At 45.3% G+C, this 12,713-nt stretch overlaps 1 protein-coding gene across 6 annotated transcripts in view; it reads left to right on the top strand.

Moving 5' to 3' along the window:
* GALNT15 (polypeptide N-acetylgalactosaminyltransferase 15) overlaps positions 1-12,713 on the top strand; it is a 43,151-nt gene that overhangs the window by 20,102 nt on the left and 10,336 nt on the right. For all 6 annotated transcript variants that reach the window (XM_039837055.1, XM_039837054.1, XM_039837056.1 and 3 more), the window contains exons 3-6: positions 1,077-1,281; positions 6,624-6,791; positions 9,176-9,293; positions 10,614-10,808. In XM_039837055.1, the coding sequence (XP_039692989.1) occupies positions 1,077-1,281; positions 6,624-6,791; positions 9,176-9,293; positions 10,614-10,808 (686 nt within the window). The remainder of the gene's footprint in view (positions 1-1,076; positions 1,282-6,623; positions 6,792-9,175; positions 9,294-10,613; positions 10,809-12,713) is intronic.

Here is a 12,713-nt window from a genome sequence, read left to right as displayed (position 1 = left end):
AACACAAAACTTAACAAGTCTCTCATTCTTTTTGGCCACATAGGGCCAGTTTATTGCAGTTAAATACTTCTCTATTTCTTGTTCATTTTTCCATAAAGAAAATTACGCAAACACACACATTTCTCATTATTTATTGCCTTCTCCTTAAGACTCGACTCTGTCTCTCTTTTCTCCTATAAAAACATCATTCCTAAGAGAGAATCTAGACTCTTGGTCTCAGTTTTTCACCTCTCACTTTTTTTTGACCCACCGCATTGCCCACCTACTCCTACCCCTGCAATGAGACCTCTTTGGCCAGCACCACCAGTGACCACATTTCAGGGACCCTTCTGCCGTTGACTTCCTTGACCACTGTTTTAGGTCGAGTTCTCTAGAAGCAGAGACTGAGATGAGGATTCATGTGCACGTGATTTGGGGGGTGTACTATCAGGGGAGGGAACCCTGTAGGGGAGTTGGAGAGGCAGAGGAAGGAGCTGAACCAAGATGTCGTTTCAGATGAAGTCCACAGCCTGATCCCATGGGTAACTCTGCAGTGTAAGAATCTGTCCTGCCTTGTGGAAAGGCAGCGGGATTTTGTGCCCCCGCAATGGTTGGTCATTGAGTCTGGGCACGTTCCGCCTGACTCCCTGGCACTTGCGGGAGTGGCAGTTCCAATACCCAAGGGCATGTCCCCAGGGAAGGATGCAATTGCAGTTAACAACAAACCCACATCAGCTGAGGACACACGAACCAAACCAAAGCAGTAAAAGGGTCCCAGGGCATCTGAACAGGGCACCAACATTGTCTGCTACAATCTCGCTGCTGCATTTAGAGGAGGTTAGCACGTTCTCTCCTCTCCTGGTTTTATGACATCATCCTTCCTGGTCGTTACTGGAGAGTATCCTGACTTACCACAACTAATGAAACAACTGACATCTTAGCCACAACCACGGTGATGACGTATCTGGCTCTTGGGCCCCTTGTGCTCACCACACCTCCCAGGAGAGAATTTCTGCCACCGACTCTAGTGATTGTCATCACACACTCACTGGCTGTAGCATCTGTTACCCCACTGACCAAAACCCTGTTGATTCCAGGACAGCTCAAGTCTGCTCTCAGTGAATATGTGGCCAGGTTGGAGGGGGTGAAGCTGCTCAGGAGCAACAAGAGGCTAGGCGCCATCAGGGCCCGGATGCTGGGCGCCACCAGGGCTGCTGGGGATGTGCTGGTCTTCATGGACTCCCACTGCGAATGCCACCCAGGCTGGCTGGAACCCCTCCTCAGCAGAATAGCTGGTGATAGGTAACTCACCCCTGGGGTCTGGGGATCCAGAGGTGGGGGTGGGGGATATAGTCGATAGCCTCAGCCACTCATAGAACACCTACTCACCATCAAAGAAAGTGCCTAAGTCTCCACCATCAGAGAGCAACACATTCTTAAGGGATTTTTTGGATGTTTGAGACTTTTAAGAAGCATAGGGAGGTAGAGTTGGAAGGGAGGCTAGAGTCCTCCAGTCTACTTACCTTGTTCTATAGATACAGAAACTGAGGCCTGGAGAACAGCTTCTATTAGGTTGCAGATTCCCCTGTGAAGGGTAACATCTCATCGCGGTTATCACTACCTTTGATGAAAAGCCAGCAACTGACATTCAAAATTATTATTAGTTTTAGGTGTATAGCATAGTGGTTAGACATTTATACAACTTACAAAGTGAGCCCCCAATAAATCTAGGATGCACCTGGCACCATACATAGTTATTACAACGTTATTGACTGTATTCCTTATGCTGTATTTTATATTCCCAAGACGATTTTGTAACTACGAATTTGTACTTCTTAATTCCTTCACCTTTTTCACCCAGCCCCTCAACTCCCCACCCATATGACAACCATCAGTTTTTTCTCTATATCTATGAGTCTGTTTCCGTTTTGTTTGTTCATTTACCTCGTTTTTTAGATTCCACTTATAAGTGAAATCGTGTGTTATTTGTCTGTCTCTGTCTGACTTATTTCACTTAGCAAAATACCCTTTAGGTCCATTCATGTTATTGCAAATGATAGGATTTTATTAGTTTTTATGGCAGAATAATATTCCATTGTATATATGTACCACAACTTCTTTATCCAATCGTCTATCGATGGACACTTAGGTTGCTTCCATATCATGATTATTGTAAATAATGCTGCGATGAATATAAGGGTGCATATATCTTTTCAAATTCGTGATTTGGATGTCTTAGAATGAATGCCCGGAAGTGGAATTGCTGGGTCCTAAGGTGATTCCACACCTCATTCACAGCTTCCTGCGCACTCCGTTTCCTCTGGGCCCCATAGCTTGGTGTACATGCCCTTACAGATGAGGGTCTGAAAGAAAAGCTACTTTGCCTGGGTCTAAGTTCTCGTTTCTTTCCACTACACACAGCGATGCTCTGTGAGCGATGGCCCGAGAGAGCATCCCCTTTCAAGATTTGCTTTACTCCCTCAGTGACCTTGCTCAGGCAATTCCTCAACTCGTGTAAAGCAAAGCTGTAGAAGCCACTGGGCACAGCTCCTAATAGCTGCTGTTCTTTGAGAGAGGAAAGGGCCCTGGCTGTCTCTAGGGCTCATAGCAGGAGACATTCTGTCACCAGGGGAGGACCCATTGCCCAAAAAGCAAGGAAGGGTATTTAAGAGCTTTCATTAAAAAGGTAGAATGGAAATGGTAAGTAAACAGTGTAATAAGACATAAATCAACTATTTAAAGAGTCATAACTTTCTCAACACCCTGGTCAGAAAATTCAAGGCCTGGTGACTAGCCCTGGTTCCCTGCGCCTGCCCACAGACCGCGTCTGCCGTAACCCATATGGCAGCTTGGTGTGAATAGGTGGAAAGAGTCCCTTCTCCATGACCGTTTACTCCCATTCTTCAGAAAATTTGTCATAATACACTCATTTTTTTAGAAGAAGACACTTTAGTGCTGTCAGATAATTTAGAAATAAATATGCAAAGTTATAGTGTCTATGATATTTGAGGCATTCTTTAAAATTGGGCAATGTACAACCCACATAACTCTATATAACAGCCTCAGACAGAGTTTTTATTTTTTTATTTTTTTTAAGAGAAATTGTTTTTAGAGCAGTCTTGAGAGGTGGTGATTGGTGGCTGGTTTCTGCATAAAGTAACAAGGATGAACATCAAGAGTAGCTGTCATTACAGCTGCCAACTGTCTGGTGCTGACTGCCAGCTCCAGTATTCTAGCCAAGGAATGAGAGTCAGGGCTCGAGAAAAATGAAGATTTCCAAGGGGAAAGGGGCAGTCCTTGGTGAAGTGTTGAAAAGCAGCACCATTTTAGGGGCGATCCTCGCTCAAGAGGCTGTCCAAGCTGTTTTCCACATGAAGACTGGTCTGGTCCCCTATCTTAGAGACACCTAGTTCTTAAGGTCACCTAGAGCTGAGCCAGGGCTGAGCCTGCTCAGTAGGGAGATGCAGGGTGGGGCAGGGAACACACCTACCTCTCTGTCACGGGGTTAAATGATAGAGGGCAGCCTGAGGAATCCCGCGTGAGTGTGTGTTTAGGTAGTGAGTGTGCAAGAGAGTTTGTGAGTATGTGTATTGAGGAGCAGCAGCGGGCTCAAGATGCCTCCCAGCCCGGCAGAGGGAGCAGCCTTCTTTGGGTCTGATGTCCCCAAGGAACCTCTCCAGCCCCATTCTACTCCACACCCCCTCAGCATGACAGAGTCTGGGAAGGGCTGACCCCAGTCTCGGGGTCACACGTGAGCAGCAGGAGCTCTGGGAAGAGAGAGTTTAACACCTTTTGCTTCTCAGTGTAAGAAGCTTTTTGCAAACACCAATAATTCGAGTGGATTTCCCCAATGACTTTACCTATCGCAGCCCTGGAGGGACATCCAGGTCCACGGAAAATAAAGAGGGGCTGGAAAAAACCAGGACTTATTCTTTCTTGTGGTAACAGTGTTGGTTGGTAAGGTTGGAGCTGCAGTTAGCTTTTGAATATATGAATGGTACTTTATTAGTTGACCTGATATGGACTGAATGTTTGCGTCCTCCCCAAATTGATGTCGAAAACTTAGCCCAAAAGCTGGGGCCCAGAGAAAACAGAGTGCACAGGAAGCTGTGAATGAGGTGTGGGGAGACCACAAAATGGCCAAATCTCAGAGGAGGGGCATGTGAAGAGGAAGCCAAGCCAGTCTTTGTTGACAACTTAGCTGCCTCTATTTGTCTTTTGAAATCAAAACACTTGACCTCTTGGAGCTTAGAAAGGCTTAAGAGAGGATCCACCTCCTATCTACCTGAGCATTAAAAGCCAATTCGCAAGCAAGAATGATGGAGTAAGCAGACACTTCTAGTTCTTTCCAAGTCAGACAGGGCAGCTTTGCTATTTTGCTTTAAGTGAATTCCAAGAACATCAGACACATCTGTAGGTACAAAATCCAAAGCTAAATATAAGATCGTTTGGGATTTATTTTTTTTAATCACTCTTTTCGAGTCCCTAGACTGCTGTTACTCCCTAATTCAGCCCAGTTACTATGGTCCATGAAAATAAAAACCAAAACAGAAAACATCTTTCACTTCCTTTATTGAGATTTTATTCTTCATCTGTATCCAAAATGAATTCAAAGAGGCTCATGATTAATCACATATGTGTCTGGTTAAAATAGAAGGAAAAGGAGATTTCACAAAGGAAAAGATGGGAGTCAGGGGTAATGAAGTTAGTAGAAGTGAGCTGTACATCTGACTCTGAACTTCCAGCAAAACAGAGCAAAAATTTAATGAGTTTTAGGGTTCTCATTTTCTGACGAAAAGTAATGTACACTCTGTCAAAGGGGCACAGCTCAGAGGTCTAGGACAAATTGATTGTGTGGCTGCTCAAATGCAATTTCCCTACTATGATTACTGAGATGACACAAATTTGATGAGATTCTTAAAAATTCAGCCACATGGCTCCCTGGCTCTTGATTCTGAAATTCCACAAAATGCTTTGCCAATAGTCAGATCTATCCCATCTGCTCAGTTCATTCTCCAGTAAACGGAGATGGGTAAAAGGCTGAGTGCCCTCCTTTCATCCTTGATCTTGCTTCTCAGTTTTCTTAGGTCCATGCAGGGTGTCCCAAAATAGCAGAGACAAGGGGGGTTAAGTTCCCTTTACCTTCCAGAGGGAGCAATGTGAAAAGGGCAGGAAAAGCTTATTAAGATCCCTGATCTAAATATAAACCCCATGACCCCTCACACCAATATCAGTCACTAAAGGCCACAGGTTAAAGCAGATAATTGAATCTCAGGACCTCCCTGGCCTTCTCTGTTGGGCCTGGGCTTACGCCAGACCTGACTTTCTCCAAGATGAAAGGAACAGAGACGGGAGTCGATGGGAGTATAAACGCACCGTGGCTGGCTGGCGTCTCTACTTCCAGGAACCTCACTTTCCTTAGAGTGGTACCTGCCAGCCACCTCTGAGTTCATGGCCTTACCCATTTCACAGCACAGATTTTAGAAGTCATGAGAGGCTAGGAAAAAAAAAATGTGATTGATATATTGTCCAGGCGGAGAGAAGCTCCTGGTACACCTGAGTGATTACCTGTTTACTTAAAAGGTGAAGTTTCTGATCTGTACCAATTTCCCACATCATCTTCTCTGAAGCTGGATCACAGCCTATGGAAAAGAAAGGGGAGGGGGATAAAATACAATCACCAACAGCATCAATAACTGAACGGATAAACCTAGACTCAGGACTTTGGTTTGCTGGTAGATACCGTGTGCTCACATGCAGATACACTAACACCAGTGACACTTCTGGGGCTTGGCAGAGTCCTGCTTCCTCAAATCAATCGAGTGTTATGATACAGGGAGGAATAAGAACCAGACCCTGTGAAATTGCGTGCAATATTTTGTACATGTGCATGTGATTATTTTTTTCTGAGAAGGGCTCCCTAGTCTTCCCCTGCTTCTCAAAAGAATCAAAGACCCCAAAAAGGTGACAAGCCACAGCCCTAGAGCTTTACATCTGAGAAAGACCTTGGTGGGAAGTAGTTCAACCCTCATTTTACAAATGAGGAAACTGAGGTCCGAAGAGGTCCAAGAGCTCTCTCAAGATCACACAGCTCATTCATGGTAGAGCTGAGCCAAGCACCCCATTCTCCTGTTTCTTAGTGCTGTCAACGGAGGTTTTTAAAGAAAGAAAGGGGCAGGCACTCTCTAATGAAATGGGCCCCCAATTCCTGATGGAAAAACATTTTCCAGAATAGTGCTGACCAATGGAAATACAACATGAGCCACATACGTAATTTATTTTTTAAATTTTTTTTATGTACGTAATTTAAACATTCCTAGTAGTCACATTATAAAATAAAAAGAAATCAGAAATTAATTTAAATATATTTAAACAAACCCAATATATCCAAAATATTATCATTTCAACATATAATCAATATAAACATTACTGAGATGTTTTACTTTTTTTTCATACTGTTTTCTAAATCTAGTGTGTATTTCACACTTATACCACATCCAGATTCAAACACACTATCTTTTGGGTGCCCAGTAGCCACATGTGGCTGGCTGCCGCCATATTGGGCGGTGGGTGTATCGATTATGCTTCTATCCCCAGCAACTGAGTGGTTTGCATTCCTTATTTGACTCTCCCATCCTTTCCAGGAGCCGGGTGGTGTCTCCAGTGATCGACATGATTGACTGGAAGACTTTCCAGTATTACCCCTCCAGGGACCTACAGCGTGGGGTGTTGGACTGGAAGCTGGATTTCCACTGGGAGCCTTTGCCGGAGAGTGAAAGGAAGGCCCTTCAGTCCCCCATCAGCCCCATCAGGTGAGGCCCACCGCGGAGCCTGCTTTTCCTTTGCTTCCTTAGGATGGACTCAGTAGCCAGACTGCCTGGGAGCTAATCCTGGCTCCCCAAGTTTCCTAGCAAGTTACTTAATCTGTGTCTCAGTTTTCTCATCAGTAAATTGAGGATAATAACCATACTTACCTTATAGGGTTTTTGTGAAGACTGAATACGCGTTAATATATGGAAAGCATTCAGAGAGTACCAAGCACTCACGTGTGTTATTATTTTTATATTGCTATATTAATAGAGTCCAGTGAAGGTCTTGAAGATACTTTTAATGGGTACCGCAGTGTGGGACAGTGACAGAACCTGAGCTGGGATCTTGACCCAGCTCTGCCTCACTAGATAACAGTGAAATTTCCCTGGCTTTGGATCCCTTCTCAGGCAAAAAGAAGAACTCAGCCAGGCAACTGCTAAGACACCATAAGTATCAAAATACATCCAATTTTATGGGTTGCTTCTCACCTGTATGGTTTTTGGACAACTATGCTATTTAAGCAGATGTTCTAGATATCTTCTGGTGCATAACAAATCACCCAAACGTAATGGTGTAAAACAACAACACTTTATTAAGCTTATGGATTCTGTGGGTCATAAATTCTGAAAAGGAGCATTGGGGTCAGTTGTCTCTGTTCCATGGTATCTGGGGACTTAGCGGGACTATTCTTCACTAGGCTAGACTGCCTGAAAATGACTCAACATCTGGGAGCTGGAATCTCTTGAAGGCTGATCACAGGTCTGAAGGTTGATGTTGGCCATCAGCTAGGACCTCAGTGGGAATGTCTTTGCCTGTTCTCTCCATGAGGTCACTGCACCGGGGCTAGTTGTGGCTTGCTACACAATGGCACTGGGTTCCGAGAGCAAGTATCCTGAGAGAGCCAGGTGAAGCAACCTATATCCCCCCACTCTTTAAAAAATAATTTAATGAAGTGAAATTCATATGGCCTAAAATTAATCATGTAAAGTGAATGATTCAGTAGCATTTAGTATATTCACATAGTGTGCAACCACTACCTCTCCCTGTCTCCCTGGAGTTGATTTTGAGCTCCAGGCTTCTGTGGGGCTAGCATGGGTGAGGAGGGAGTGCCCCATCTCAGGCTTAAGCTGCCCTGCATCCATGTTCACCATGATGTACCTTGATTGGTCATGGACGCTGGCGGGGGGTTGGCACACCTGACCCCAGCAGCCTGCACCCTCCATGCGCCATCTGCCAAAGGTTCACACCCTCTCTTAGCCCCCATACCACAGCCCATGCTACTCTGCTGACAGTCCCAGGTCCTTCATGGAGATGCGTCCAGCACCTTCTGCCTGGTGCCCCATGGTGCTGCCTGGACCCTATTTCCTGGGGCAGAGGGTGGTGAGGATTCCCTGGGCTCCCAGGGCAGCCATAGGGGAGGCAGACAAAGTGCCCTTGGCTCTCAGATACCCAAACAACAAGTGCTGGGTCCTCCTCCTCGAGGAATTAACCATGAGCTTACAAATAGAAAGTGGCAGAATTGGAAATTGTATCAAGTAATATACAATACTGGTTTTAAGTATTCTGGTATGACAACATTTTTAATAACCTACATGTCAGTAGTTTTGATAATTTAATACTATTTTCTTGGTAATTAAAAAGCCTGGACTCTGAATCATTTACATCTTGAGACATACCCAGAGTTTAGCCGCATTAATATTTGTTTAAATTTTTTTTCCTGAATGGACACGCTTTCAAAAGCCTCGTGGCTACATCTTCTCTTGTTTAAACCCTTTGAGGGATATTATTGTCATCTTAATTCCCTCATTCGGGGGTTCTAGTTTCCTGTGTTTAATCCAGTATTTAAATGTTAAATACGTTTAAATAAGTCATGTGTATTTCTTCGGAACAGGAGGGGACCTATCTACAACTACTGCCCCTGGTGGATTGATTCATCTTAGAACTGGGGAGAGCTCGATGGTCATGAAATAAACGGAAGAGAGTGAGGTCAAGGGTGAGGGGAGAAAGAGGACAGAGCTGACCTTTTCCCTTTCTCTAGGCCTGGTGCTACCTGCCTGGTATCTTATTTAAATCCTAGCCTCCTTCTCAAAAGCCTCTCCAGAAAGATTCAGCCAGAGGGAAGAGAAGCCTCAGATGTGGCCCCATGGCCCTCCCTACAGGAGCAGTACCTCAGGATGGGGTGTAAAAGCCCAGTCAATTACAGTTATCTTTTCATAAAATACTGGGATTTCTAACGTACTTGCTTGGCTCCAGTCTTGCCATTAAAAGCATTGAGGTCTCTTGGAGCCAAGAGTCCACTCTTTCAGCCACGAGAGCTTCCCTCAAAATATCTCCCTGACGTGCTCTGGATTCTGAACTGTAGCCTGTTCCTGTCTTCTCTCTCCAGGAGCCCCGTGGTGCCTGGCGGGGTTGTGGCCATGGACAGACATTACTTCCAAAACACTGGAGCTTATGACCCTCTCATGTCACTGCGTGGTGGTGAAAACCTCGAACTGTCTCTCAAGGTATGCCCTGGACCAGGGGAGGACTCAGATAGGCTCTCTGGAGCTGTCTGTCTGGTCACAGCTTGGAGGCAGTCGTTGGAAATGCCACTGGTCAGGGATAAGGATGTGGAAAAATTATGAAGTCATTAAATGTGGTGTGTCGAACTTCCGGTTTCTTCTCCCTTCCCGTCTCTTTGTGCACTACCGTGATTTTACCCCCAGCTGCCCTCATGAACTTGGCTATCAAACTTGCCCGTGGGAAAGGGCAGATTATCAGTCACCCACACCTCAGGATAGATCTCCCCCTACATTCTCCATTCATGGCACCCTTAGCATCTCACCCTTAGCCCCACAGGCCAAAACGAACCCCAAGCAGTTCTGTACGCTGAGTAGTTTGGTCCAAACAACTTAATAGGCATTTGTTCTAACAACTTAGTACCTGCTGGGCACTGCACAACTTCTCAAATCTTGGAGTCAAAGTGAGCACGATAGTTTTTCATCACAGCAACCTTTAAAAACCCAACCCAGTGAAGGTACACACCATCAAAAAGTGCAGTGATCTGGTCTTGAAACCATGAATTACCTCAAACTTGTAGTTTGCAGAACATCCAACGGATGTCACTATGTTTGTCTCAAACACAAACTATCCCACATGGCCTTTTCGGTTCGCTGGAGCACCCTGGGGCATCTTGGCACACAGTCTGGGAACCCCAGCTTTGTTGCGTTTCAATTCATATGCTGCCTCTGCTAAGAATGGTTTCATTTTCATCTTTATCCCCAAGTGTGCAATGAAAGCCTTCCTGTCAAATGAATTTCAGGCATTTGTGAGCAGGCAGAAGAGTTAGTGGAGAGCGGGGAGAACCCTCCTGAAGCAGGAAAGACTATGTTTAAAAAAGGTTTGCTTTGATCTTTACCAAGTAGCTTCTGGTGCCTTTGCAGCAGGAGACTTGCGAGCTTTTAGAAATTACTGACCACTGGGGACCCCTTTTTCCCTCAAGAAGCCGCCTTTGGAGAATAGGGGTGCTAACTCACGTGGGCACATCGCCATGATGCTAAGTCTGCGCATGTGTTTCAAGGGAGACCGGTCCAGTCGTTGCGTGGGTGTCGCCCCCTCACCCCGGCAGCTCCGGCCCAGGACAACGGCACCCATTCTTCTCACCTTGTCACTCCCCCGCCCAGAACTCCCAGATGCGGAATTTCTGCTGCACCCTGAGGACCATACTTATCTTTTCCGTTTTGTGCTCATGATTCCCGTGCATTTTGCCAGCCCCATGCAGGTCCCTTACTTCCCACGTTCTTGGACCGGAGTGCAGAGGTGTGTATTTTCTCCTTTCGTGGCAGGCCTGGCTCTGCGGCGGCTCCGTTGAAATCCTTCCCTGCTCTCGAGTGGGGCACATCTACCAAAATCAGGATGCCCACTCCACCCCTGACCAGGAGGCCACCCTGCAGAACAAGGTTCGCGTTGCTGAGACCTGGCTGGGCTCGTTCAAAGACACCTTCTACAGGCACAGCCCAGAGGCCTTCTCCTTAAGCAAGGTAAGGAGAGCTTAGCAGGGGCTTCTGTGCCCATGACAGGGCCATCAGCTGGAAGCCAGGCCTGGGAGTGGCTCTCCCTCCTACCTGGAGGGAAAAATAGAAGCTTCTGGCTTGTACTTCCCTTGAGCCGCTCCTCTCAAGCGGGCTCCTCCACCTGGCGGGGCTGTCCTCTGTCTCTCCCAGCATCAGATGGGGCATCAGAGCTGGTCTTGGCATGGAAGTCCTTGATGTCTGTGGGATGACATCTAAGGGATGCAATCCTTCAGCACGGAGCCGGAGGAGAGATTGGGCAGGGAGAAAGTGATGAAATGGGTCTCAGAGCACCCTTCCATCCTGAGCAAGGTGTTCAAGGCTGTGAAATTATCAAAGACATGAAACAAATAGAAGTATATTAATAAATATAAAGGATCCAAAACAAGTCACAGAAAAATAAAATTTGTAAACATTTAATTAAAGGCCCACAAACACTGCATTTTCAGCTAGTCAGCTGTCACTCAGCTCAATTATTATGGAGTGATACATAAATACTATTTCACGTGGGACATAGGTCACATTAATATTTGCTGTACTGGGAGTGGGGCTCTAAAGGTAAGATTTCCAGGACCCCCAAATATCCTGGAACAGCTCTCACAAGCCCCTCGCCAGCGCATATTGCTGGGTGTGGTCCTTTCTCTGGTCCACAAATATCCCCATCTTTCGTTTGATGACTTTCACTAGGAGAATGGCACCTCTTCCTGGTAAGTAAGAAGATTTTTTTTTCTCATTTTTTTTTTTTTTTGAGCATTCTATTAATTCATGTTCTGGAAATGTCCTATCGCTTACTTTGATGTCAAGATTTCAGTAACATCACTGCCTCCCTGAAGGTATTTGATAGCATGTATTTACCATAAATTCAGATAGCTAAATATTAAGTTTGCTCTAATGATTTCTATCCTTCCATCTCTCTTCCTGCTCCATTCCCAAAACCATCACATGGATTTTGAGATACAGAAATCATGGCACCCAAAGACAAGGCTGGAGTTTCAGTGCTAGAGGAATTGACATTCTTTTGTTTTCTCTTTTCTCAGGCATGGTTGTAGAGGGAAAGTTCTTTGTTAGCATGCCCCTTCATCTGAGGTCAAACAAGGGCTGGGTAGATTTGCCAGTTTGTCTCATTGCCAAGAAAGGCGAAGGTAAAGGAACTGGCATAAAGGAATGTTTCTGCATTAGTAGCAAAATCCAGCCCGGGGAAAGAGCTGGGGCAGACTCAAATAAACACTTAAGAGTGTCATGAAACTATCAAAAAACCTGTAGTAATTTCTTCAGAAGAAAAAGCAATAGCTCTCTTTGGTTTAATGGTGAACGAATATGTTGAAGAAACAAGACATTCTGTGGTTGTTCTCAAATTTTCTGTGGATAAGACTCACTGGGAGAAATGGTTAGATGCAGATTATAGGGGCTCTGCCTCAACCTACTGAATCATGAGCTCTGCAGCAGAGCCCAGGAATCCACATTTTAAATAAGTTTCTTGGGCATTTCTGAGCCAGGTACTCAGGGGATCACACTTTGAGCAGCATGTAGAGAGCATTGAAATATTGGAGACCAGGTGTTACTCTTTCCAACATTTCTATCTGAGGATGAAGAGAGAGAAAAAGCACAATCAAACCAAGCTCACTTCACACGGCCAATTAGACCAATGTCTAATTGCCAGAACTAGAGACCATCAAACTGGAACTCTGTCATGGACTTCCTATTCCAGCTCCAGCTCTTTTTTTTCCCCTACCCCAAGAAATAATAATCTCTCTTTTGTTTTGTTTTGTTTATTTTGTGTGTGTGTGTGCATGTGTGTGTGTGCGTGTGTGTGTCTAGTCCTTCCGACCCCTTCTTAGCACCTCTGTCTTCCTTAAATATATCTAGGATTTAGTA

Source organism: Pteropus medius, unplaced genomic scaffold (genome assembly GCF_902729225.1).
Source record: "Pteropus medius unplaced genomic scaffold, Ma_sr-lr_union100, whole genome shotgun sequence".
Taxonomy (NCBI): Eukaryota; Metazoa; Chordata; class Mammalia; order Chiroptera; family Pteropodidae; genus Pteropus; species Pteropus medius.
Note: the sequence above shows the minus strand (reverse complement) of the source record. Positions and strands in the feature narration are given on the sequence as shown.